The 24,079-nt window shown below is 35.4% G+C and overlaps 2 protein-coding genes across 7 annotated transcripts; both read right to left on the bottom strand.

Annotated features, from left to right (window-relative positions):
* Positions 1-794: 794 nt before the first annotated feature.
* LOC120165649 (SUPPRESSOR OF ABI3-5-like) lies at positions 795-10,359 on the bottom strand. Of its 5 annotated transcripts, XM_039175120.1 has the most exons (16): positions 10,269-10,359; positions 9,902-10,030; positions 9,704-9,744; positions 8,715-9,456; positions 8,557-8,628; positions 8,378-8,470; positions 8,218-8,297; positions 7,868-8,021; positions 7,392-7,467; positions 7,222-7,313; positions 7,072-7,140; positions 6,123-6,302; positions 3,450-3,636; positions 1,903-2,856; positions 1,512-1,696; positions 795-1,154 (listed from the first exon to the last, which is right to left on the bottom strand). In XM_039175120.1, exons 2-16 carry the CDS (start codon positions 9,953-9,955, stop codon positions 978-980), a joined length of 3,156 nt encoding a protein of 1,051 aa, XP_039031051.1. In that variant the 5' UTR covers positions 9,956-10,030; positions 10,269-10,359; the 3' UTR covers positions 795-977. The 5 variants fall into 5 exon arrangements, with proteins under 5 accessions (XP_039031051.1, XP_039031053.1, XP_039031052.1 ...); XM_039175122.1 differs by having other exon boundaries at positions 1,512-1,663; positions 9,902-10,295; XM_039175121.1 differs by having other exon boundaries at positions 7,868-8,018; positions 9,902-10,294.
* Positions 10,360-11,244: 885 nt separating this feature from the next.
* On the bottom strand, positions 11,245-23,774 carry LOC120165650. 2 transcript variants are annotated; one of them, XM_039175125.1, is made up of 22 exons: positions 23,632-23,774; positions 23,383-23,502; positions 23,121-23,204; positions 22,984-23,043; positions 22,759-22,887; positions 22,378-22,439; positions 21,913-21,969; positions 21,804-21,828; positions 20,743-20,877; positions 20,284-20,364; positions 19,667-19,780; positions 19,485-19,564; positions 19,246-19,381; positions 17,742-17,891; positions 15,314-15,399; positions 14,990-15,177; positions 14,729-14,872; positions 14,077-14,264; positions 13,803-13,914; positions 13,011-13,168; positions 12,707-12,823; positions 11,245-11,744 (listed from the first exon to the last, which is right to left on the bottom strand). In XM_039175125.1, the coding sequence occupies exons 2-22, from the start codon at positions 23,482-23,484 to the stop codon at positions 11,520-11,522; spliced, it is 2,433 nt and encodes an 810-aa protein (XP_039031056.1). In that variant the 5' UTR covers positions 23,485-23,502; positions 23,632-23,774; the 3' UTR covers positions 11,245-11,519. The 2 variants fall into 2 exon arrangements, with proteins under 2 accessions (XP_039031056.1, XP_039031057.1); XM_039175126.1 differs by lacking the exons at positions 23,121-23,204; positions 23,383-23,502; positions 23,632-23,774 and having other exon boundaries at positions 11,246-11,744; positions 22,748-22,887.
* Between the last annotated feature and the right edge of the window lie 305 nt (positions 23,775-24,079).

The following is a 24,079-nucleotide window of genomic DNA, read 5'->3' as shown; positions in this document are numbered from 1 at the left end:
ATAATCTTTTGTTTTAAAATGAAATATTAAAGACCAGAAAGATCCAAGAAAAATGAACATGGTTTAAAATAACTATTTAACCAAACTTTAAGGGTATTTTTACCCTAAAATAAAATATTATGACCAAAAATACTCCATAAAATATGAACAAAAATAACTATTTAATTAAACGTCAAAAGTATCTTTTTACTATTATACCTTTTAGAATATTTAATATTTAATTAAAATTAAATTTTATTAATAGTATCAAATTGAGGAGAGAGAAAAAAACTCATTCCGATAACAGAATTGAAATTATCTAGGTGAAGATGATGATGAAAAAGACTCCATGCAAATGGCATTGTGGGACGACAACACCATGTCAATAATACCAACCAAATTCACAGTGTCAATTGTGGGGGTGCTGTTCCTTTGCTTTTGAATAATGCCAAGCGTACCTAAGTCTGACACTACACATTACAGTTCGCTACAAATCAACCACACATATTTTATCACAAACTACATACATGTAAAGGCTACTGTCCCTAAACTTGCCTTTAATCTTAACGTCTTCTTCCATTATATGCATAACAGAGATTTTTTAATAAAAGAATAATTTTACATATAGTATTTAGATAATATTATTATTCACCTTAGGCTTATCATCATGATTTTATATATCTTATGGTTATTATATGCTGAAATAATATAAATTACCTTTACTGAAGTGCCCTTGTATAAATTTTATATCTTCCATGTCTATTTTTCATTAAATCGAGACTCGTGATCATTTCCAACAATGTCAAGATTCGAACTCAGTGAAAGTATAGTGTATATTATCACAACACCAAGCCTAGTTTAACATTTTGAGCAGTATGATTGTTGGTTTGTGGAGGCCTTTGAAGGAGATGATCTGGAAACTCGAACCACCTAAGGATCTCATTAATCATAAAAAATGTCTACAAACATCTTTTGAGCCTTCGTCTCTCAGAACATACCTAGGACATTTGGCGGAACCTAGCAACTGCTTTCTTATGAATCACTGTTTTGTAACTATCGCCGGCTTGCACCTCGAGGCTCGGGTCCAACTTCACCCGACTTCCAAGCCCTGCTCTTCCATCCATGGCCTGTGCTTCCACTGGTTCTGTCATTCCACTTCCATCCTTCCCCAGTCCCTATTTTTCACACATCAAATGCACAATAACATGAAGAAAAAAAAAAACCTTTGCATCTAAAATTATGAACTATTGATGCTTCTATATGTATCCTGTGTGTGTACCAAAATCCATTGATATCTATATATTTGGAGGGGTGTATTTGACAGGATTTTATATATTTGGAGGATCAGAAAGCCATTGATATCTATCTAATGTGTCTCGGAAATGGATAATTAGGAATAATTACAAGTCGGACATAATAGGGGAATGCGAAAGTTGGAATCATAAAGTTCTAGAGGGAGAACACGGAAATTTCAAGACATGAAATTCAATAACACTAGAAAAGGTAATCAAAAGGTGCAAGAGAGATGGTACCGATCCTTCATGCCAACCCATACTGCGGAGCATTCGGTTGCCCACATTGTTCTCATCGATTGCTTTCTTTGCAGTGATGACCTCAAAACTTTGTACATCATCTGATACAGCTGCACGTCCACCACCAACACCAGGTGGGAAAGGCATTGGATCTGAGGATAATTTTTTGAATGCTAAATCTCGATCTTCAAAGTACACAAACACAGAATTCCTCACAAGATTAATACAGTTTTAAAGATAGATGAACCCATCAAGTTACAAAACCAAAGTCTTTAAACTACCAACATTCAAAAGAAATCTAAGGGCAAACTTTGGAGATAGTTCTGATCATATGAAACGATGATTGGCAAAATATGAACAAAGAAGATAAGATACTGTTAAACAAGCTTACTTGAATTCCGGAACTCATCATCAAGCAGATAATCTGCATTGGAAGATGATGAACCATAAAAGTTCCTCCTCTCAGCTGCACGGTCCCTATATGTGGTTTGAGACTGGTCCTTGTTGGTAGTAGAAGGCACTGGAGCTTCAGAAAACCTTCTTTTACCACTCCCAGTTGTAGTTGGAATAGAACCCAATGCAGATGCATCAGTCCTAAAGGGAGCAATAGTTGCAGGATCCAAAGCTGATGAAAATGAACCCTCAGCAACTCCAACGGCCGAAGAGGTGGAAACCCCACTAGATGATAAAGAAGATGGAGTATCGGATTTCACCAAGCCCCTTGCAGAGCCTCTTATAACTCCCATTAAAGTCCCCCCTGAGCTATTACTTACAGGCCTCGGCTTTATTGGAGACCCCAGACCCCAAGTTGATGCAGCTTGGACAGTTGTAGTGACACCTGAACGTGTAGTATTACCCTCCTGCATGTCCATCATATCAAATTTGTCCTTGTTCTTTGCATGTTGTTCAGCTGAAGGAGGTTTATCTTCAGATGAAGCTGACAAGTGATTGTCAACAAGACCCAACCGGGATGTCTGCCCTTCATGACTCCTCTGTTTCCACATTGTCAACACATTATTCATCTTCTTCTTATTAGCTAGTATACTACTCTTTGAAGCAAGTTTAATCTCTTTTGATTTCTCCTTCTCTTTCTTCTCTGCAGCTAGTGCTGCTGCTGCTGCAGCTTGAACTGCATCTGGTAGTGAGGCGACCTTCTCAACTGATGCTACAGTAGCAGCTGGTGCAGATATTATTACTTTTGTGATACTGGAACCATCACTTCCTTTGGAAGGCTCAGCTTGTTTTCTAGGTATTACGCTGTCATTTTGATCACTGCAAGGGATGTACTGCTGAGATTGGTGATCGTATGAATACCAAGTTCCACTGTTACCATCATAATAAAGACCTGTATTTTGAAGCAACCAAGAACGACTTAGAAGACCTAAATTTGAAATTCTTCAGGTGTTGAATGAGGAATTTTTTAAATTTTGAAAAGCATCAATTAGAAACAATATCGTTTGTAATTGCATTGTTTGGATAAGTACTTTTTAGAAAGAAATTGACTATTGGAATTTGATGATGATTATGATAGAAAAATAGAGTTTTCGACACTATAATTGAAGAAAAATAAAAGCTGTACAAAAAAAGGAAGCAATCTCCAAGTTATTCAGCTTTCACACCAATATATTCTTTGTAACAATTGGATATAAGCCAACCTAACCCTATCCTCACCAATTACAGCTTCAGCTTAGGGACACCATGCATCGTGAAAATATTTTGAAGCAAGGAATCATATAGAAGCAATAAAAGCACCCCCAATAAATCAATTCCTAATAAAATAACAAGTTTGTTCTGCTATTAGAAAGCTTTTAAGTTATCTGAAAATAAATTTAGCCAAATGAAGTTTTTTAAAAGAAAAAATAAAATTCTTATATTTTGACTTCTAATGCAAAAGTGTAAAATAACAATGTCATGGACTTCAAGAAACTGAAAGAGGACCTGTATTTCCATCATAGTAAAACCCAGAGGCAGCATCAAAATAATAACCACAGGCTTCATCCCACACAAATCCAGAATGCCAAGCTGAATGATCTTGTTGAACTGAACCAACAACTTGCTCCTGCCAGCTAGAAGACTGTTTGTCATCCGGATTATATTCCTTTGGTGTCCATCCAACCGCATCGTACTGAAAGGATATATGACAATACCATAAGACCATGAAGCATAAGATGGAAACTAGGATGAAGAAAGTAAGCAACAGCTTGCATCCCATGAAATTAGATGGAAAAAAAAACCTAAGAATAGCAACAGCAGAGGACCTGCATGGAATCATCAGTGGGGGCCTTTTATATCATAAATTTAGGGGGAAAAGAAAGAAGAAATATGTAGATGACTGAACTAATTAGTAAAATCTCATGTAGCTTTGCTTTCAGGCTCTAAGGGTTTATTGTAAAGTATAGTTATTAACATTCATAAGCTATAATTACAGGGTACTAGATATTGATCAAGGAAAAAATAAATAAAAGCACTATCTAAGATAATGACTATGAACATCAACATTAAACTATGACGAGAACAATTATGGCTGCAATAGAACAAAACCCATGGCTACCAGCTTATGTCCCAAAAGTATTCAGCTAGAAACTCTTGCGAGTATACATGCCAAAATTTTGCACCGTAAATTGCATCAAAATAAATTGACTATATAAAAAACAAGGTCATAGTCTTCATATGATTCTTATATCTCTTTTATTTCATCCAGTACCACTAAACAATGGATAATGACATCAAAATTATAAGAGGTAATACAGAATTTGATGAGTTCATGGTATTAGTGATATAGATGATGAAATGCTGCCATTATACTCTCAATAGTCAATACAGTAAGGGTTCTTAATCCATGGAACTCCATTATGATTGATTCTTTTAAACTTCTATATCACACCATATGCTAGAAATGAGTCGCAGGAAGGAGAATGACCAAGCAAGCCAAGAACCAAGAGTAAAACTAACACTATCAATTATTTCTTCAAAAATACAAAAAAAGGGTCATGAGTTTAGAAGATATTGGAACACAATTGACTTTGTAGTGGCACCTTATAGTGGCATGATTATCAACATTTTTACAACTAATTATAGCTTCATATTTCTCATTGTTACTTAATTTTTTTTTTTATAGAAGTTAGAGGTCTCATTAAAAACTCCCTTCGTATTCGTCCACATACCAAGAAGTATGTTAACGAACACTGGAAGGAAGAAAAGAGTACCTCATATTTTATTGAATGAAACACCCATTACATATGAAAACACGAAATATCCTCAAACGGGGATAAACACTATTAAAAAAACATAATCACCCAAAGCTCTCGCCTTCTCGACCACAAAAATCAAGAGACAATCACCCTACACCTAAGATAAATCTCCATCAAAAGGAAAAACAACCCCACAGTTTTGACATGACATACATAAAAACAACACCTGAAACAAAACCAACAAGATTCAAAATCACCAAAAAAGTCAGCTCGATAAGTTATCTTCAATGAAACAAAACCTGATTCCCTTCCCTTCAATCAAGTATCCTTGCCACTTAATTCTGGAGAATCATCGACTTCCTCAGGGATCCAAGAGATTGGTTTGAAAGACGGCTCAACTTCATGCACCATGATTTTACAAAAATTAGAACCGACCCTCAAACTCAACAACTCATCAATTCTCTCTATTCTCTTTGAGGATATGAAGTTTTGCACGATCAAAAGATGAAGGAAACTGAGAGCTTTCATCAATTGATATTAACTTACCACACCTAGCCGCAATGTTCTTGAAAGTACCCGAATTCCACGCGTGAATTGGAATCCCTTCGCAAACTACCCCTACTCGACGGCACTCTACAACTAGACTCTCCGACCAAGCTTCAACTCTGGAAAACCACTCGGCAAGAGTCTCTGATTGTTCATTCTTCACCCTATTCAACATATTAGAGTCCTCGAATATCATGAGAACTACATTCCCAGCAACTCTCATTAACGAGAAACCATTGAGTCCTTTATCTTGCATTTGGCTAGCAAGATTGCCGATCTTGGTACAGTCCTTACACCACCCCATTATGCAGTTATCAGATATGGAGCTTATCAGATATGGAACCTTCTTTCTTTCTTTCAGTTCCACATACACAATTAAAGCTTCTTTACGTCTTCCTATTCTTTTGCTTCAGGTTTCTACCAGCAGCTTTCTTGTTAGTAACTGCTCCAAAGTCTTCTCTCAGTCAGTCCTAGGCACCAAGCTACTTCATTGAAATGCAAACATCATTATCATTGATCCAAATATTTTGATTTCTTCTTCACTTTAGTGGGTGGTAGAGGTGATCTGGAAGTAGTGTGCAGAACAGAGCAGGTACTATTGATTTTGTTCTTGGTTTCTTAACTCTTTTCTTTCATGGTTAATCAGGCAAATTAGACCAGATTTATCCATATATCCAGTTTTGAACATTCTTTATTGGGTTTTAATCTTTACCTAAGCTGACAAGGTTGTCCAGACTATATGCTTGGCAATAAAAACAAAAACATATATATTTAATAGCAGAAACTATCATCCTTTCACCACTAAAAACATTTTTGCATTCGGACCAAAAAAATCTTTGCACACAGCATTAAAACTAAAGATATCTTCAAATACCTGTTGAGAAAAAGCTGCTGCTTCAATCGCAGCAGCTGCGAGGCTACTTGACTGTGAAGCTCCCAGTGTCCCTGATCTTGGCCCAAGAATGCTCTTCGCATATGCTACTCTTAAGATTTGCCCATTCTTCTCAAGAGTTGTTCCATTTGTAGCTTCAAGAGCTTTCGTGGCATCACCAACCTACATTACATCATCATTCAAAGGTATGGCTCATCTTATAAATAAGTTTCCCAACCAAAATAGCTTTAAGCCCACAAGGGAGCACAGAATTCTAGATTGAGAGCAGCACCAGGATGTAGGATAGTAATATGTGTCAGGCCAGCTGAAAAATTATATCCTACTGTGTCAAAAATTTTGTTAATGGAGAACAAAATCAATGGAAGCAATTTATGGATGCAGATATTATATCTTCTTCGCCTACAGACATGATGTTATGTTAATTTGTGCAAGAGAACAGAGTCTGGAATCCTTCATATGTGACATTGCAGGATTTGTGAATTAGCATTAAGAAAAATAGCACTATTCTTTTACTTAATTTTCGTCTCTGCTATTATGCATAATATTTATATTGAACTAAAAGTAAATGTGCAAAAACCCAAAATGTTATTAGTTGTAAAGAAAAAAAAACTTTCCCAATAAATATACGAAAGTTTGAAACCATGAATACCATAGAGTCGATAAGTTTTTAGTTTTACAGTATCATATTTTATCATTATTTTCCCTAGAGAATTGCAACACGGTAAAATGAATTCGGGAATACACTATCAAAATTGCTTTTTGACACCTGCCAAAGTGACTTGTAGCAAAGCTAGATAGTGATCAGATTAATGGCATATAATCATTTTAATAATAAAGTCAACTGTTTAGAAGCCACTCTTATTTGCAGGTATTGTACTCAGTGTTAGATATCAAGAACATGACTAAATTGTCATAAAGAAGGAAGTCGTACCGAATGGAAATGAACAAATGCAAATCCCCTCGAAACATGGGTGAACTTGTCTCTAACAAGGCGAAGATCCTGGAGATTAAAATCCATAAGATTTTACAGATGCTAAAAAAGGGTTTTTCTTCAAAAGAGTATCATGCTAAAAATGCATACCTTAATCGGGGCACATTTAGAAAACTCATAACGAAGCATTTCCTCATCAGCATTTTCATCCAACCCACGAACAACCAATACATTGGTAGGACCTAATTACATATCAAATTAATAAGACAGCAATTACCCAAACATGATAAAAGCATGTTCAAAATAAGATCTAAACCAACCTGACTCAGATCCTCTCTTGGAATTTGATAAAGATATGTCAGCTGCTGGAGCATCATCAGTACGTGGCTCATTACACTGCATAGAAAGTTAAGAGAAAGGACACAGCAATCTCGCATCAACTCAGTCAGAGAAATCTTTAAACAATCATTAGGGAAACTAAAACTAATGTACCATCAATAAAAGAAATAGATCGACAACAACAGGATTCAGCTACCATGCTTAGGTACAGAATATATCAAGTTTTCAACAACCAATTTAAGTGCGTTGCAACTTTTGATAACTCAATCCATGTATATCCCTACCATATCATCATTTCCTGATATGCCTTTATCAAATGGCAATGAAGCTATCCAACTTAGTTACCTACTTCCGGCTACTGATAGCAAAAGGTGATTTAAAGATATATCACAGAAAGACAACTTCAATAAATATTTTAACCAAAAAAAAACAGATAAGCTGGGAAATAAAAACTGACCTGAAAACATGAAGTTCGACGTGCAAAATTGACACATCCACAAATTGTGCACATCCAATCAGAAGGTAATATGGTACTCTTATGATTTGAGTGACCCAATTTCAGGGCATTATCATGAGCAGAAGGGCCACCAGCACTCCCAGTTGGCTTACTACTGCAGAAGAATAGATTTCAGCATGATAATAGTTTTGTATGCAATCACATAGTAGGAAACCATTTTATACTATCAAACCAAAAAAAGAATAGGAAAAAAACTGATACAATTGTTTCCATAAAACCTAACATCACAGAGCAACATAAGAACTGTACCACATAAAAACTGTAATCGTAATTCAAGGAAGAAAATTTACCTGTACTCAAAGAAAAGCCTCCTACCATCCACAACAAGACCATCGTCACCAATCCTGTCAATCATTGTGCGTGCTGCTCCCTGTTTCAGTAGCAGTTTCCTTCATATAACATTCAATAAAAGCAAACACACTGCATTTAGTAGTAAGATGTGATAGCTACCACAGAAGGAAAATCAATAAAAGCAAATCCACGAGAAACGCCAGAGATTCGCTCCTTGATCACCCGAACATGACGAAGTGGCCCCCATTCAGCCTTATGGCCATATAAAATAAGAGAAAAGTTACTTAAGTAAACCAAGTGGCAGAATAATAATATTTATAAAAAAAAAACAGTATTACAAGAATCTGGTAAAGATCTTCTTCTGTTGTTTTGAGTGAGAGACCCTTTACAACGACAGTTTCAGTTGGTGCCTGCAAGAAATCACAATCTTTACCCAAATTTACAGATTAAAACAAATGCAACAGTAAGTACAGGGAACATGGAAAATGAAGCACACCACAGAATAATGCTCCAGCTGATATTTCTCTCCTCGTTCCCTTTGCTTCTCAGTTTTCTCATTACGACCATCATCATAGCTGTCCTCTCGGTGGTTTCTCCGGTTCCAAACTCGAGGTGACCTTGATCTAGAATGATCATCATATCCACGGGATCGCGAGCGAGACCTCTCGCAACTTCTGTTTGGACTCTGATCTCTCTCTCTACTGATTCGATCTCGATCACGTGATTCACGCTTCCGCCAATTTCCATCTCTGTGACTGCCTCTTTCATGATCAGAATCATAACTACGCCGACTATATTCATAACTCCTCTCACGGCTGTTGTCCCTCCGCTGATGGGAAATGTGGGGCCTATAATCATAATCATCATATGAGTAGCCTTCCCTATCACGTCTCCCATACCTAGAGGGCCTGTCAAATTCATGATCACGAAAGTTGTCAACACCACAATAGCCATCCCGAAACTTATCAAAATCTTGACATGAAGTGATCTCATGATCATGAAATGTATTCATGTCCCTATATGAATCAACATAAGGCTTCCGGTGACACCTAGAATCCCTATCACGGGGATATTCTTCCTCATAACTTCTCCCTGATTGAGACCAGACACCAGATGCTGCAGGAGGGGGGTGATTACCCCTCTCCAGAAAATCACGGTGGTAGGCACTTCTTGGATAGGTATCATCCCTCGAGTATCTTTCATCTAGAAATCTCTTTTCATCAAAAGAGCCACGGACCCTGCCATAGTATGAAAATAAGTGGAAGTGAAGATAAAATGGGATGCAAGGAAGCCTATAAATAAGTATTCAATAGCAAATGAAATCAAAAAATTTGCATGGCATCGTGAAAGGAAAAGAATAACACAAAAGTACGCCTTGTTATCACATAATTTTGCAAAGCAAAAACAATCAAGTACAGAATATCTAACTATCAAGTGTTATGAGTAAATGAATGGATACCACAATAAGCAGTTGAGAGCACTAACCGAAAATTGGGTTCGCGAACAGCAGAAAACCCCTCAAAAGCCTGTGGATTCAAGAGATAAGCTATGTCAGTGCGAGGAAGAAATACGAATTAGGCAAAGGGAGACTCCATATCCAGAGTACCGGAGGGCTTTGTTTCATATTTTGTATAAGGGATGAGACAATCATCCCATTTTTATAAAGGAGGAAACCGCAATTACGCTGTTATTATCCCATCCATGCTGAGGAGGATAGCGAGCAGGAGCATGGTCCATTTTCCTCCCTGTAAAAGCGTTTCGGTTGAGGGCAGGCGTAGAAGAAATTGTCTAAAACCCTTTTTAAATTATTTCCTGTAATGTAATCCACAAGACAAAAGAAACAGAGACGGTTATGCCATTTACGAAGAAGCAAGAAACACAATTGCCACAACTTTGGACTCGGCCTCGAAACCCTCTTTCCATCTTCAAAAGTTGATTGATTGGGAAATTTAATTTAACCCTAACCTAACATGATCTAACATAAATCAAATCGATGTTTTCCCTTTATGAACAAAGTTCAAACTCCACAATCTGCATTTGATTTGTTTACCTGCCCGGCCTGGGGTTGGATTGAATTATATCGAATTCGATGAAAAAAGTTATCCAAATCAAATGAAGCCAGCACCCGCACCTTCGCTTGGTCGCCCTTTTCCACGATATCGCAATATCTGATTCTTTTCGCTGGTTTCAGTTTGAAACTAACCCAGTTGGAGTAATTTTTGAGAGATTTTATAGTAGGGGCTGCATCAAAGCACCATAAAATAAAAATACCAATTTATAAATTTCTCAAAACCCTAACTCCAATTCCATACCATACATATTTACCTAAAAGCCCTCTCTTTTGTGAGTAAATATAAAATAATTTTCAGGCTTAAATACCAAATAGACCCTCCTAATTATAACCAAAAATCATATAAATTCCTAATCAAATGAGCGATCACAATCAAAAAAAATATTTCAAATTATATTAAAAGTTAAACACACAAAAGGCCATTAATTAAATAAATCCGACAGCCTGGTTGATTAAATTTTATTTATTTATTTTATTAGAAAATATTAAAATTTAAATAAAAATAACATATTATAAATAAATTCGACAGCCTAACTGATTAAAGTTTTATTAAGCATACTAACGTGACAATATATTTTTAAAATAATTCGAACAAATATTACCTTATAGTCATTCTATTATTGAAAATAAAAAAAAAATAAAAAAAAAAATTATATATAATTTAGGGCAAAATCATTATATGAATCTTATAATTAAGTTAATAGTGTTAGATTATCTTATACTCCGGTGAAAATATTACAAAATATAAAAAAATAATTAAAAATAAAGGTAATAATTATTGAGTTAAACTTGATTGATGTTTTAAAAACAAAGAAAATATTTTTGTTCAAGTTGATCTCAGACAGCAAATAAAACAGAAAAAGTTGTTAAAAAATAATATATTGTAAATAATTGTATTATTAATAATTGAGTCAAGAAAATAGAAATCAATGGTTAAATTACATCCCTTCTAAGAACAATATATTTTGTGGCGCAAATAAAGAGAATGTAGAACGCTGTGATTGCCATTTTCTTATGCTCTCTCGCACAAAGCCCTAATCTGAACAAAAATGGAGGCAATGGGCAATAAGCTGTACAAGAAACACATTCTCAATAGCATTTTCTTTTCACTGGTTAACTCCCAGTACCAAATTGACTGAGCCTTGAAAACCAGAATAATTACATTTCTCGAGCAATTAATTCAGAAAGCTGCTGGCGACACCTTTTTATATATGGGTGGGGTTGCTGCAGTCAAGTGAAATTAGGGATATTGCGGTGGCTATCTGCAAACTCTCGGATTACTCGTTTCAGCACCCTCCCTCCTTTCCCTTGCATATGCCCGTAATTGCCTGTTCTTCCATTAGAGCTCTTGCTCTCGAGATAATCCGAGGCAGCACCAGCAAGGGCCTCCATCCAAATTGGCACCATTGTTTCAGCTTCTCCCTGCTTCAGATAGTCAGCTGGAAGAGCCTGTACCTGGTTAAACAGAATAAATGTAACAAATACTATCAGATTGAAGCGACACAGAAATTCAAATTCTACATTTGCATATAGCATACACGGAAATGTTGATTGCATTGGTTTATTGGCGTTAGCTATAACCCTAGAAGAAAAAAAACCTCCATGACTTGCATAAGGTCAAATCACAGTTGACATAATGGAAAGTTTGTTCAATGGCGCCTGGCAAACATAAGTCTAATCCAATCAGCAGTCCTGTTACCCTACATTCATTTTGGCATTTCCATGACTTGCATATAGGAGCCAAAATAGAACCGGGTCCAAAACCATCTTTCACAAAACTCAAAGCTCGACTTTTAGCTTATTGAATGGGGTTCTTTTGTAAAAGCTAGGCTAGTCAAAAGCTCTCCCTTAGTGATGGAGATTGGCTATGAGACTCCTTGGAAAGGCTACTCAACCCAATTAGCAGGGCCCCATCATGCTCTTCTCTTTATAAGATAGGGACTTTTAGCTTATTGAATGGGGTTCTTTTGTAAAAGCTAGGCTAGTCAAAAGCTCTCCCTTAGTGATGGAGATTGGCTATGAGACTCCTTGGAAAGGCTACTCAACCCAATTAGCAGGGCCCCATCATGCTCTTCTCTTTATAAGATAGGGTTTCCCCTCTCCGGAAGGATTCCTACGGTAGTGCAGAATCAACTAGGGTTGCCCTCTCTTTAGCCTATCTGTCCTCATGCAAGCCAATCTCTAGTAATTGGTCTATGGAAAAGGGTCTCATTTTGGCATTTCCATGACACGCATGTAGGGGCCAGAATAGAACACTCAACATCATAATAGGATGCAAGTAGGAAGGAAAATCAAATCAGCTGCATAAGCTGCTTTATTAACATTTTTTAATTTACGCACAAAAAATCAAGCCCACACAGCAATTTTGCAAGCATATTCAGATATGCTCAAAAAAGGAGGGAAAGTGGGAGAGAGACCGCTGCTTGTAACCATGAATGCAAGACTTCCCAAGAAATAATGGTCTTCCAAGTTGTTCTCTCGCTCAAACAGCAAAATGCAGCCAATTGTTGCAATATTGTTGCACACTTGTGGACCTATTAAGGGGGAAAAAGCAGAATAATTTCTTAGCCATGTGGGGTATATACATACATGAGATGCTTTGATGTATCATGATGTGAGTGGCTTCATTGCCTTTAAACTGGATTAAGCACATATGACACCAAGAGTTTCCAACTAAATACAGTCAATAATGTATTTGAGATTCAAGAAAACCACATTTACCCGTGACATTGCTGAGACACCAAGCAAAGCATACACTATATTTGATACAAGTCCCTCCCCACTATGGGAAATAACATGTATTGATGTGGCACCAAATGATCCTTCAGGAGAAAAGGTCATTGATTCCAGCAAAGAAGCCAAGCCAACTTCCAAGAAACCTAAAAGGCTCAATCAAATCATATAAAAAGGATAAAAGAATTATCAAGAAAACTCAAGCACAAGCAAACCAATGAATAAATAAAAACAATTATAATCACTGGCCTGTGTTACAATTCAGTAATCCAACTGTGTAATATGATATGAACAGACTCCAAATATACGTGTGTGCATACGTCGTGGGCTTATCTGTAATTATGTATCTGCCAATGCTAGAGAACCTTAAAAGAAATCTAGTTTAGAACAGAAATAGATGTATCATACAAAACCTGGAATTGCCAAGCATGTTCTGATATTGCAGGGACAAAACAGATCATACCAGAGTGGATATTACTACCTACTACCATCCACCCCAAGTAAAGCTCCAATACTAAAAGGCATGGAATATTTCTATCTCCGTATTAAAGAAAAGGAAAAAGAGTTTGTTTGTTTGTTTGAATTGAAAAAAAGAAGTGTAATTTTTGAAGACAATGGAAACCATAGGCATCAGTTGATTGCTTCCTTAAATAACATGATATTTCAGATTGCAAACACTGTTAGATTTCAGAACCCACAGGCAAAGAGAATATCAGTTAGGGGCTCTTATCTTTGATCTCACAAGTACAAGGAAATGAGTAGTTAAAATAAAGTTCTTACAAGATAAGTACGACATAGCTGCAAGTGCTGCCCCACGATGCATAGCAGTGCAGCATATAGCTGCCTTTTGAAAAGAGATTTCTAGAAAAGCACCTGATGCAGCCAATGCTTCCTGAGGTTTTTATTGAACAGCAAAAAAGAAAAAAGAACATTCAAATAACTTCCTCGTAGAAGACACATAAAATGTCGAAAGTACAGTTCCCAGATTGAATTTCCAATAGAAGTAAAAAAAATCAAGAAAAATGATAAAGAGTGAATAAGATGTATATTACACCTTATGAGAGCCACGAACAAATGTAGATGCAAAATTTGTGTAGGCCTCTACTAGGTCAGGTTCTTGGTCACATACATATGAAGAATTAAGGGACATTACTGAAGATGCTCGAGTAAATCGTTCAAATGTGCTAATGAACAGAGGACTGTACCCCTCCTTGTGACCAAACTCTTCGATAACAAGCGAAGCTGAGGAGCAAATTTCTTGTGAAAGAAAGTTCATTGAATGCTGGTATCTACTATAATATAAAATAAATTTGTATATGAGTATTTGAGATGTCATTACAGCATGGCATGTGTTATATTTACTTCTCGGGAAAATAAAAAATACCATCCTTGTCATAGTACCACATGAAAAACCAGCCAAAGACATCAGAGATAGATAAGAATATTTGTCACTCCATATTTTTGTTCAGAACTAGAGAATAATAATCAAGCAGATCATGTGAAGTAAAATATTGGCTATATAAGAAAATGAAGTGCTATACAAACTATCTTAGCATCTGTGACTATACTTTTGCTAATTCTTCAATTGTAAGCAAAGAAATTAATGATGATTTGAAAGTGCTATTGAGCATGTACTATTAAGTCAAATATGAAACAGACCTTTAGTATTTATTACAAGAAAGATGATGATCTTTGGACAAAAATACCATAATACCTACTAGCACAAATTCTTCCAGAACTAAAGCCTAAATACTTACCAGTTTTGATGTAGCATTCATGACTTTGAAAAGACAAAAAGTTCGTCGACAGGCAATCTAATATTTTGGGCAGAAGAATTTCAAAGTGCTCGCCTGCACAATTAAGCAAGATCCACTTTGTAGCATCATTCATTCAAATGACTACATGCCCCCAAGTAAACCCTGAAGTTATTTGATCCTAGGTAAAAAAGGTGGAACTTTGTTCAGTACCTGAGGATTGAATTGCTAGTGAAAGGGCACGACAAGCTGCAGTAGATAAACTACTGTTCTCCATGTGTTCTGATGTAAAAAGCTTCTCCAGCATAGGCCAGAAAACCCTAATTACAGCAATGATGGGATTATCGGTAGAAGCCTCAGATGGCATAGGCATTGCCAGATGACTGAAGACGATACCCATCCTGAAAAAATTGGCAACCGAAGATTACACCTCAATTCGTATAGCCGCATCTCATATCTGAAGCTCCACAAATGATAGCGCATGATTGCGTAAATTGCATCAAGTGTGATATTCAAGTCATTACTTGAAGAGAGTACCTGTGCAGCCCTCTAGTTGCGCAGCCCAAAATTTGGGTATAAGCAGCTGGATTCTGCCTTAAAGAATGGTTATTATCATCGTCAATCTGAAAGAAAATTAGGCTATTAGTTGTAAACCAAAAGTTTAGAATGTAAAAGAACAAAGTCTGCAAAAGTTCAAATCAAAAACAATATAAAGAAAATGCTTCCATAAAATTCATGAGTTAAATGCTGAATTGACGGTGACATCAAGAACTAAGTAAATAAAATCTACCGGCACGCATTTATTCTAATCTGACAACCACTCTCTTAGCTTCTAAGTCTACTATACATCTCTTTCCAATCAGACGTATCTACCACAACAGAACCCATCTCCATATCATTCAGCTTAAATTACAACTAAACTGTCTTTGTAAACTTATCATCAACTACCATATAACAACACCAGGAGACCACCTATTCTTATCATACAATGGAGAATCACTCTTTGATTCTCTCAGATGCCACGACTTTTGCAGACGGCATGCAATCTTATAGACAAAAGTTTATTCCTCAACAAACACTAAAAACCAAACATGCTAGCTCAAAATGGCAGAGAGTATGCTACGGAGAGAATATTAAGCTAGAAAATGGTTATATATCCAATGACTGCAAGCTTGTCTCATTTCTATTCATAATACTCTCGTTATGCTTTCTAGTTCCCATATATTTCAACAAATAAGAGCAGAACAGTTAAAATGCCTAATGCAAATATAGTCTTGTGAAAAAAGACTACCAAAAAAAATGGCATCCTGATGACCCATTTAATACAATAGAAAATTAAAGATACTATCTGACCAGATATTAAGAAATTAATACATGGCAGGATATTATTTGGCATGAAATAGTAAGATTTGACTGAAAGCAAAACAACATGCCCTGAGTAGTTGATTCAATTCCATTACTAAGGTTTTTTTCACATGCCTTAATCAAGAAAAGGAAGATTCATATCAGATTCAAGAAAACCAGAATGCTATGAGTTTACAGATCCTACTGGGATGAAAACAAGCTTTATGTTTGTTAGAGAAAGAGACACGAATAATGTTTTTTCCTCAATATCTCCTTTGTAGTAGTCCCAAGGGATGACTGACATTAGCTGGTACAAGCCACAAAAGATAAACAGAAAAGGTGAATTTGTCAAGATAGTGAATATCAAAATGCGCAACATCATACAGGTTTTTTTTTTAAAAGAAGTCATTTTTTCCACTAAAATGGCTTGCAGAACCCAACAAAACAGAACAATATGCTATGAGTTTACAGATCCTACAGGGATGAAAACAAGCTTTATGTTTGTTAGAGAAAGAGACACGAATAATGTTTTTCCTCAATATCTCCTTTGTAGTAGTCCCAAGGGATGAGTGACATTAGCTGGTACAAGCCACAAAAGATAAACACAAAAGGTGAATTTGTCAAGATAGTGGATATCAAAATGCCCAACATCATACAGGTTTTTTTTTAAAAAAAGAAATCATTTTTTCCACTAAAATGGCTTGCAGAACCCAACAAAGCAGAACAAGGGGGAATATAAACCAAGTCTAGCAGAAAGTAGCCAAAGAACAATATATGATGTACTAGATATCTACTCTAGGTTTCAATGGGAAGAAGCGAATGAATCATCCACCAAAATACAGCATTCAAAAATTTAAGTTCTTTCTTCTTCAATAAAAGATAAAGGACTTTAGATAGGGATGTAGCTCATATAAGATTAGAACAGATAATAACTTGCATGGCTGCACCCAACAAGAGCGGATGAAAAAATTAACATACACAGGCACCAAGTGGAAAAGACTAAAAGATTCTTTACAAAAATATGAAAAGGTACAACCACAAACAAGTTTCCAAAAAAAGTAAAATAATATCAAATAGAACTCATATTTGCCTGTTATTAGAACAGCGGCCATGGATATCCTGTGAAGGAAAAGGATGGCCCAGTTCAGAAACATTACCCAGTTATGCAAGTACAAACCTGAAATAATCCAAAATCCTCATATTGGGTTGAATTTAATACCCATCTAGAAACTGGTTTCAGAGTAAAAGCATGTGCCATGTTATACCTATCTCAGCATTTATAGTTATTATATCAGATTAGTTTTACTCTACACCCAAACAGTTCCATCCTCTCTTCACTGAAGCATCATGATGCACAGTTACAATCTCAAATTGCAATACCTATTGATAATTGCTACAACAGTAGGTGGAAAGTGCAACAATCATTAAAAGAAATCACAACATTTTCTGTTAGCTCCTTTAAAACCATTTTCTCAATTTAAACCTTTTAAAGCTAATTGCTTCAGAGAATCATGGAATAAATTTCTGTAGCCCAGTTAATACAGCTACAAGTAATAACACAGAACGGAAAAGAACCACCAAACCATAATAATAGACCAGTTACTAAAAAAATGTAACTCACAAGTTTCCCGATAGCTTCATAGCTAGATGATAGCAATTTAGACAACAAGTTGTTCTGCAGCTCCTTGTTATATACATAACCAAGGACCAGGCTGATTGCAGTAACAACTTCTTCTTCATCTTCCAAAGGAAGGCACTTCTTCTCCAAAGCCTGTGGGAAAAAATGATAAAGAAATCAGATTACTGAATGAAATGATCAGCAAGTACCTAATCTCAATGAAAAATATTAAAGAATAGACTTAATATATGTTTTGCCCCATGTTATAATGAAATTGTCACTTTGACCCTTTTACTACTTTTTTTTCAGTTACTTTGTCCCCTCTACTTTCATTTTTGTTATCAGACCCCTTGGCGAAAACAATGAAAAAATTTACATAGCCCAATGAGACGCTACCATGTGTCAAAATAATTTAAAAAAACTATAGAGAACAAAAAAATATAAAAAATTTCAATATTTCAGAATCTATTTTTTCTGTGACTTTGACCCTTCTACTTTCATTTTGTCATCATTTTTAGGCCTTTTCTGTTAACGTTAAAAAAACTGTCATAGCTCAATGAGACACGTTTCACAATTTTTTTAAAATATTAAAAAATCATAAAATCCCAAAAAATTTCAAAATTTTCAAAATTATAGAATCCAACTTTTAAAATTATATATTTTGTTATAAAAAAATATAATTATGTTTAATTTCTTTTTTTAAAATTAAAAATCCATAATTAAAATATAAAAATTCCTTAAAAATAATAAAAATCAGAAAAGTCTGGAAAAAAATCTCATTCTTTCTAAGAGTTTTTCTTTTTTTCTATAAATTTTATAATTTTATGAATTAAAAAAGTAATTAAACATAATTAATTTTTCAAGAAATTAATTGAACATAATTACATTTTTCAAGAAATGAGGAAATTAATCAAAGATTCTAAAAAAAAGTCTGGGAAAAATTTTACTCTTTTATGATATTTTACAATTTTATGATATTTAAAAAAGAAATTAAGCATAATTACATTTTTAAAAACATATGATTTGAAATTTTTTATTCTGAAATTTTGAGTTTTTTTAGGAATTCTCTGATGCTTTTAGGATTTTTTTCTATTTTTATGACTTTTAATGTTCTTTTAACTTGTTGACACATGGCAGCACCTCATTAGGCCACATCAGTTTTTTAACGGTTAAAAAAAGATGATGTAAAGTGACAATATAGCTATAGTACAGGGAGCAAAACATATATTAAGACAAAAGAATACTATAACCATAAAAGTAATGAATAAATAAAGCCAAAGAAACGATAATCAGAAAACATATCGGCAAAAAAAAGCCCATAACCTGTTGGTGGATCATCAGCTATATGTTATGAATTATTATGGAGTATGTAAACAGTAAACATGCAAAAATGTCTTTGCTTGCAGTCTATACATGCAAATCAAATAAATCCAGAAAGCATAACCACAATTAGATGAAGCAAAAAGTATTCACTTTAAACATATAAAAGAACATGAAGAACAATTACCTCTCCTATCCACAAAAAGATATCCAGATTTGATGACTCGAACATCACAGCAGAAGCATCTTCGCAAAGTTTGCGTAGTGCAGATGCACAAGAATTTGGGGAGAGGGGTTTTGAAATCCCTGCAGCAAGAAACAATCTGGAAGTAGCAAATTAGTGAAATAATGAAAAATTACTTACCTATATATTCTAATAGAAAGAGAGCATGTCATTGCTAAACAATAGAAAATGGGCATCCTTACAGTAAAGGTCTAGCATTAGTTTGCAGGGTAGATATCAACTTGGAATAGGAACCAATAACATCTGCCACTGATCTGTAAACCTAGTTAAAAAGAAACATCATCCTGAGCAACTTCATTTTCTCGACAAACCTATATTGTGAAATAGTATCCATTGCAAATTAACCAATAACAAACTGACATACAATGCACATGAATCCCTTGAGATCATCAGAAGGCCAGGAAGACAACACTGTAACCAACTGCATGTCTACCAAGAAATCAAAAGTGTGGTCTCCTTGCAAGACTACATCGGAAACCTGTAATTGCAGGAGTATGATATTATTATATTACAAGAAAATTTGAGGAACAATATGTTTGCGGATAGTCAAGATGGATTCCTCCACATTAGCAGCTGCTAGGAAAAAGCTAGAGCATTTTGAACATCAACGGAAAAGAGTGACATGCATGACTTAAATAAAGGTTAAACACAAAACCACAAGAACGGTGTAAGACAAAAGAACTTACCCATTAAATGCAAAATATGGACATCTGTACATATGTTAATTTGTCCATGTATAGACTAAATATAAACCACCTCATTGACAGTAAACACAGTCAATTGGAGTTGGTAAGTGTTCATTAAATAAATCAAAAGGAAAACAAAGTGGCATTCCATCAAACACCAATCGTAGGAACCACTCAGCAAATAACTTGTACAATCCAAGTCTTTTAGTCAGCTTAGAAAGATGGAAAATGAATATCAATGCACCAAGAATTCAGAGGAAACAAGAACCGGTGCAAAGATGTATGTTGTGCTTACCACATTAAGAGCAAACAATTTGATTTCCACCTCTTTCCAAGGTATTGCCGCATTTGAGGAAAACCAACCACTGAAGAAAAGCTGCAAATGGAAACATGAAAAATGATACAAGATTGAAAGAACACCACATTCAGTCATGGGAACCATGGGGAGAAATGTAACAATAGAAAAGACAGAAAAACATTATATGCTGATTAACATTCCTCACAAATAGGTGAGAGGCAGAGTTATGCAAATATGTTATAGCAAAAGGAAACAAAGGTAGAGCAATGTTGTTTCTGAAAGCTCGGTGATCATGATAGTAAACTGGATCAATAAACCAAAAAAAGTACTTGAAAGGGAATAAAAAATAATTAAACCACCAAAGATGCTTTCATCTTTATGCAAGAGATATCAGTGACCAGTACAAATTGTAAACCGGTAAAACCTAAAACTGGGATTATTTTACAGAATAAGAACCTTTTGTATAAATGTAGCGGGTTGTAGTAATTGACATATATCCACCAAAAGTTCAACAAGATCCATCCTAAATTGGACAAGACCATCTGGCAAGTCAAAAGTTCCACTCTCGTCATTAAATGTAGATTCATCCACCTATGAAAGGCAATTACAACATATTAGTCTTTGTTGAGTAACCAGACATCCACACGCAAACATCATACAGAATTAAAAATGATAAGTGATATTCAACAAAGAGTAACATTAAATAGAAGCAATGGTAAGTAAGCATTCATGTCGTTGTTGAGTTATTAAAAGTGCATCATGGATGACCAAATTAGGGGCCATCAACCCAATTACTCCCCTAAGAGCATGCAATAGGAGTAGCAGGTAATCATTTGGACTGCTTTTCCTCACCTATCAACATGTAATATACAAGAGTGTAAAGAATAGACTACGATATCCCCTAAAAATGTGTGTGGATAGAATATTTCTAAAAAGGCTTTCATGCCCAAAAAGCATTCAAAATGCAAAGACTAATATATCACTAAGCTAGAAGAGTGGCACAGTTCTATTGAGGTTTCAAACGCATTCATCCAAACACAAAACCTCCACAAGCCCAAAATTGAGATTTTTTGTTTCCTCAGTCCATCTTGCTTCAAGCAAAAAATCTGCTGTCTTAATTAAGATGCAGAATACTAATATAATTAACTTGCAAAACAGGAAGTAGAATTTAGCCAAACTAGAAATCCATAAGTTCAGCTCCAATTGATTACAATTTTGCTACTTGCTTTCAGCTTTTTTTTCCTTTCACAGAACACAATCTTATTTCCCCAATTGAATAAATTGAGTTCCAGTCCAAACATGATAATTACAAATCTTGGCTAGACCCATGAAACTTTTCCTTTTCATAAAGAGAGATAGAAATATAGCAGAGGACAAGTAAAGGACAAGGAAATAACCTGAGCACGTAGCAGAAGAGCATCAAGTAATGCTGAGAATACAGAAAAAACATGCCTTCGACATTTTTCTTATTTGTATCATCAATGTCAAGATTAAGTATGTAGCTTGCGAGACCTGACCTGGAAATGAAAGAAGATTGAGAGCCTCCAAATAACAAAATTTAACAAGAAAAACAACATTTATTCCACAAAACAAGATTTCTTTCAGTAGAAGTGTTTCAAAAAGTACCAAAATTGCAAAGTTGAATCCGCGATATCCCAGTCTTCACAGGGAAAAGCCACACAGCTGAAAGCAGAATTTACAGATTATACTAAATCTGTGATTAAACAAATGCCAGCATGAAATTTATGAATGAAAAGTAAAAGGTACCAACAAAGACCAAAAACCAGCAAATTGTGGTGAAGCATGCATCTATCATGGGCCCCTCTCAAATTGTTATCCCTTTTGCATATGATGATTTATATCGTACTTATAAAGGATCTATTACATGTTTGATAAGCCTTTAACACACAATGCTCAATTAGTTACCCTATAACAACCAGACAAAGCAAATGCCTATCTGTTCATTTACCACAATTGGATTTTGACACAGCAAGGTAAAGGATGATTAAAGAACATGTTCACCTACTTCCGCATCAATATCAGAATGCAATTGTTATTGACGAAATGAAAGTTTATGGATTAAAACATCACCTCAACAGAGCATCTGTCAGTGCACGTGCCTCAGCACTTGCCACTACAATCAAAGATGGTGCCTAGCATGCATAAAAGTGTGAAAGGTTAATAGGAATTGATTTGAAGATAAGCCACCTTAGATAACTTCACTAACAGCAATGAGATGCCTGGTATAAATTTGTCCATGTATATGTGAAAGTGTATTCAAGGGAGCAAAGTGCGAGGCAACAAAACCTTAAATCACCCAAGGTGCAGAAAAAGGCACTCGGCTGAGTGAAGTAATATACAATGGATACATGTGTGTATGATAAATTAGAAATATGTCTAATAATAAACCTAAAGACTGGTCTAATAAAAGTATTATTAATTGGATACCCATGAGACATACAGAATACTTACAGCCTGCCCAATTTCGGACATCAAACATGCAAGGCCAGCAATCACCTTCACATCTCCCCCCGTAAGAGCAGGTAGAAGAAGCATTTCCTTAAGAAATGGTACTCTGCATAGCAAAACTTGAGGCAGCCCCTGTGAAATCAAGCATAACAGATGTAACAAACAAAAAAAAAGACAAAGGTTTAAAACAAGAAAGCATAGAAGAAAGGTCGGACAGCAGTATCATACCTCATGACGACTCACTAGTTCAACAAGAACTTCAATGGCCAAGTCAAATGAAGAGGGTACCTAAAACCACCAGAAAAGATATAAATGTACAATAACTACTTGGCTCGAAAGTCATCATGTTGACAGTAAAAGTTTACCTGTAGTGAAATGAATACAAAATTAAGCAGTGGATGTGTTGAAAATGAAACTTCAGCAATCTCAGAGAAGCACCCAGCTCGAGCCTAAGAGAAAAAAGGCAACTGGGGTGATGAGAGACATAGTCTAACAGTTTCTTTCATTATTCTTTTGTGATTACCTGACTCTAAAGAGTAGATTAATAAAAGCATACTAACTCGGGCAGATGTAGCAATTAAAATGCAATTGTGTTAGAAATGACATAATTTTAAGTAACTATCTTACCCAACTGAGTAAGCAACGGAGAACTTTTCTGTTCCTTTCATTTGGTTGCATACCACCTTCAAACTTATTTTCTGATAACTTAAGTAGGAATTCAATAACCATAGGAGTATGCGAAAGAAGCTGCTTTACATTAAAAAAAATAGTAATGTTGATAAAAGGGCAATAAAACGGTAACCAAGGAGTGTAAAGCTAAAAGAAAAAAAAAACAAGCTAGAGAAGGCGGTAAGTAAAAAATGGAAAATAGTAGACCTCCTGTCCATACTGGTTTCTGTGGGATGCACTTATTTACAATCAGTAGTTTTGGGTGTCAACAATTTCTTCTGGTAGAACAGTGAGCATCTCAAGTACAGCAACAATCCCATCATTCTGGGTCCGGAGATTTTGTAGACTATAAAAAAGCTGTTCAATGGGTTTTCCATGCTCAACAGAACAAAGTATAAGGGCAGAGAGTGCGAGGCAGATTTGGGTTAAAAGCTGTTATCAAGAGAAAACAGAATCTTAGCAAGGAAAGGATCTTTTTCTTATAAAAAGGGTAAACAAAAGCCATAGTCTTCATATGTAAAAATAAAAAGCAGCACCTGTGGAGGTCCCGAACCAAACCTTTTAGCAGCCACAAGAAGGGCATTAAGCAAAGCATCTTTAACTCCTAACTGCAAATAATACCCTTCATTCTGGATCTGCACCAAAATATTTGGAA

This window comes from Hibiscus syriacus, unplaced genomic scaffold, assembly GCF_006381635.1.
Source record: "Hibiscus syriacus cultivar Baekdansim isolate YM2019G1 unplaced genomic scaffold, ASM638163v2 tig00111584_pilon, whole genome shotgun sequence".
NCBI lineage: Eukaryota > Viridiplantae > Streptophyta > Magnoliopsida > Malvales > Malvaceae > Hibiscus > Hibiscus syriacus.
This window is presented reverse-complemented; position numbering and strand designations above follow the sequence as displayed.

Excerpts from the sequence above, each read along its gene's own strand:
- LOC120165649 (XM_039175120.1), bottom strand. The coding sequence starts at position 9,955 with ATGGACCATGCTCCTGCTCGCTATCCTCCTCAGCATGGATGGGATAAT. Across the intron at positions 7,314-7,391 it reads CAAGAGAGGATCTGAGTCAG|GTCCTACCAATGTATTGGTT; the intron begins GTTGGTTTAGAT and ends ATATGTAATTAG. Across the intron at positions 1,697-1,902 it reads TGATGAGTTCCGGAATTCAA|ATCGAGATTTAGCATTCAAA; the intron begins GTAAGCTTGTTT and ends TGTACTTTGAAG.
- LOC120165650 (XM_039175125.1), bottom strand. The coding sequence starts at position 23,484 with ATGGTTATTGAATTCCTACTTAAGTTATCAGAAAATAAGTTTGAAGGT. Across the intron at positions 22,888-22,983 it reads AACTAGTGAGTCGTCATGAG|GGGCTGCCTCAAGTTTTGCT; the intron begins GTATGATACTGC and ends TTGATTTCACAG. Across the intron at positions 20,365-20,742 it reads CCGCTACATTTATACAAAAG|CTTTTCTTCAGTGGTTGGTT; the intron begins GTTCTTATTCTG and ends TTCCATTTGCAG.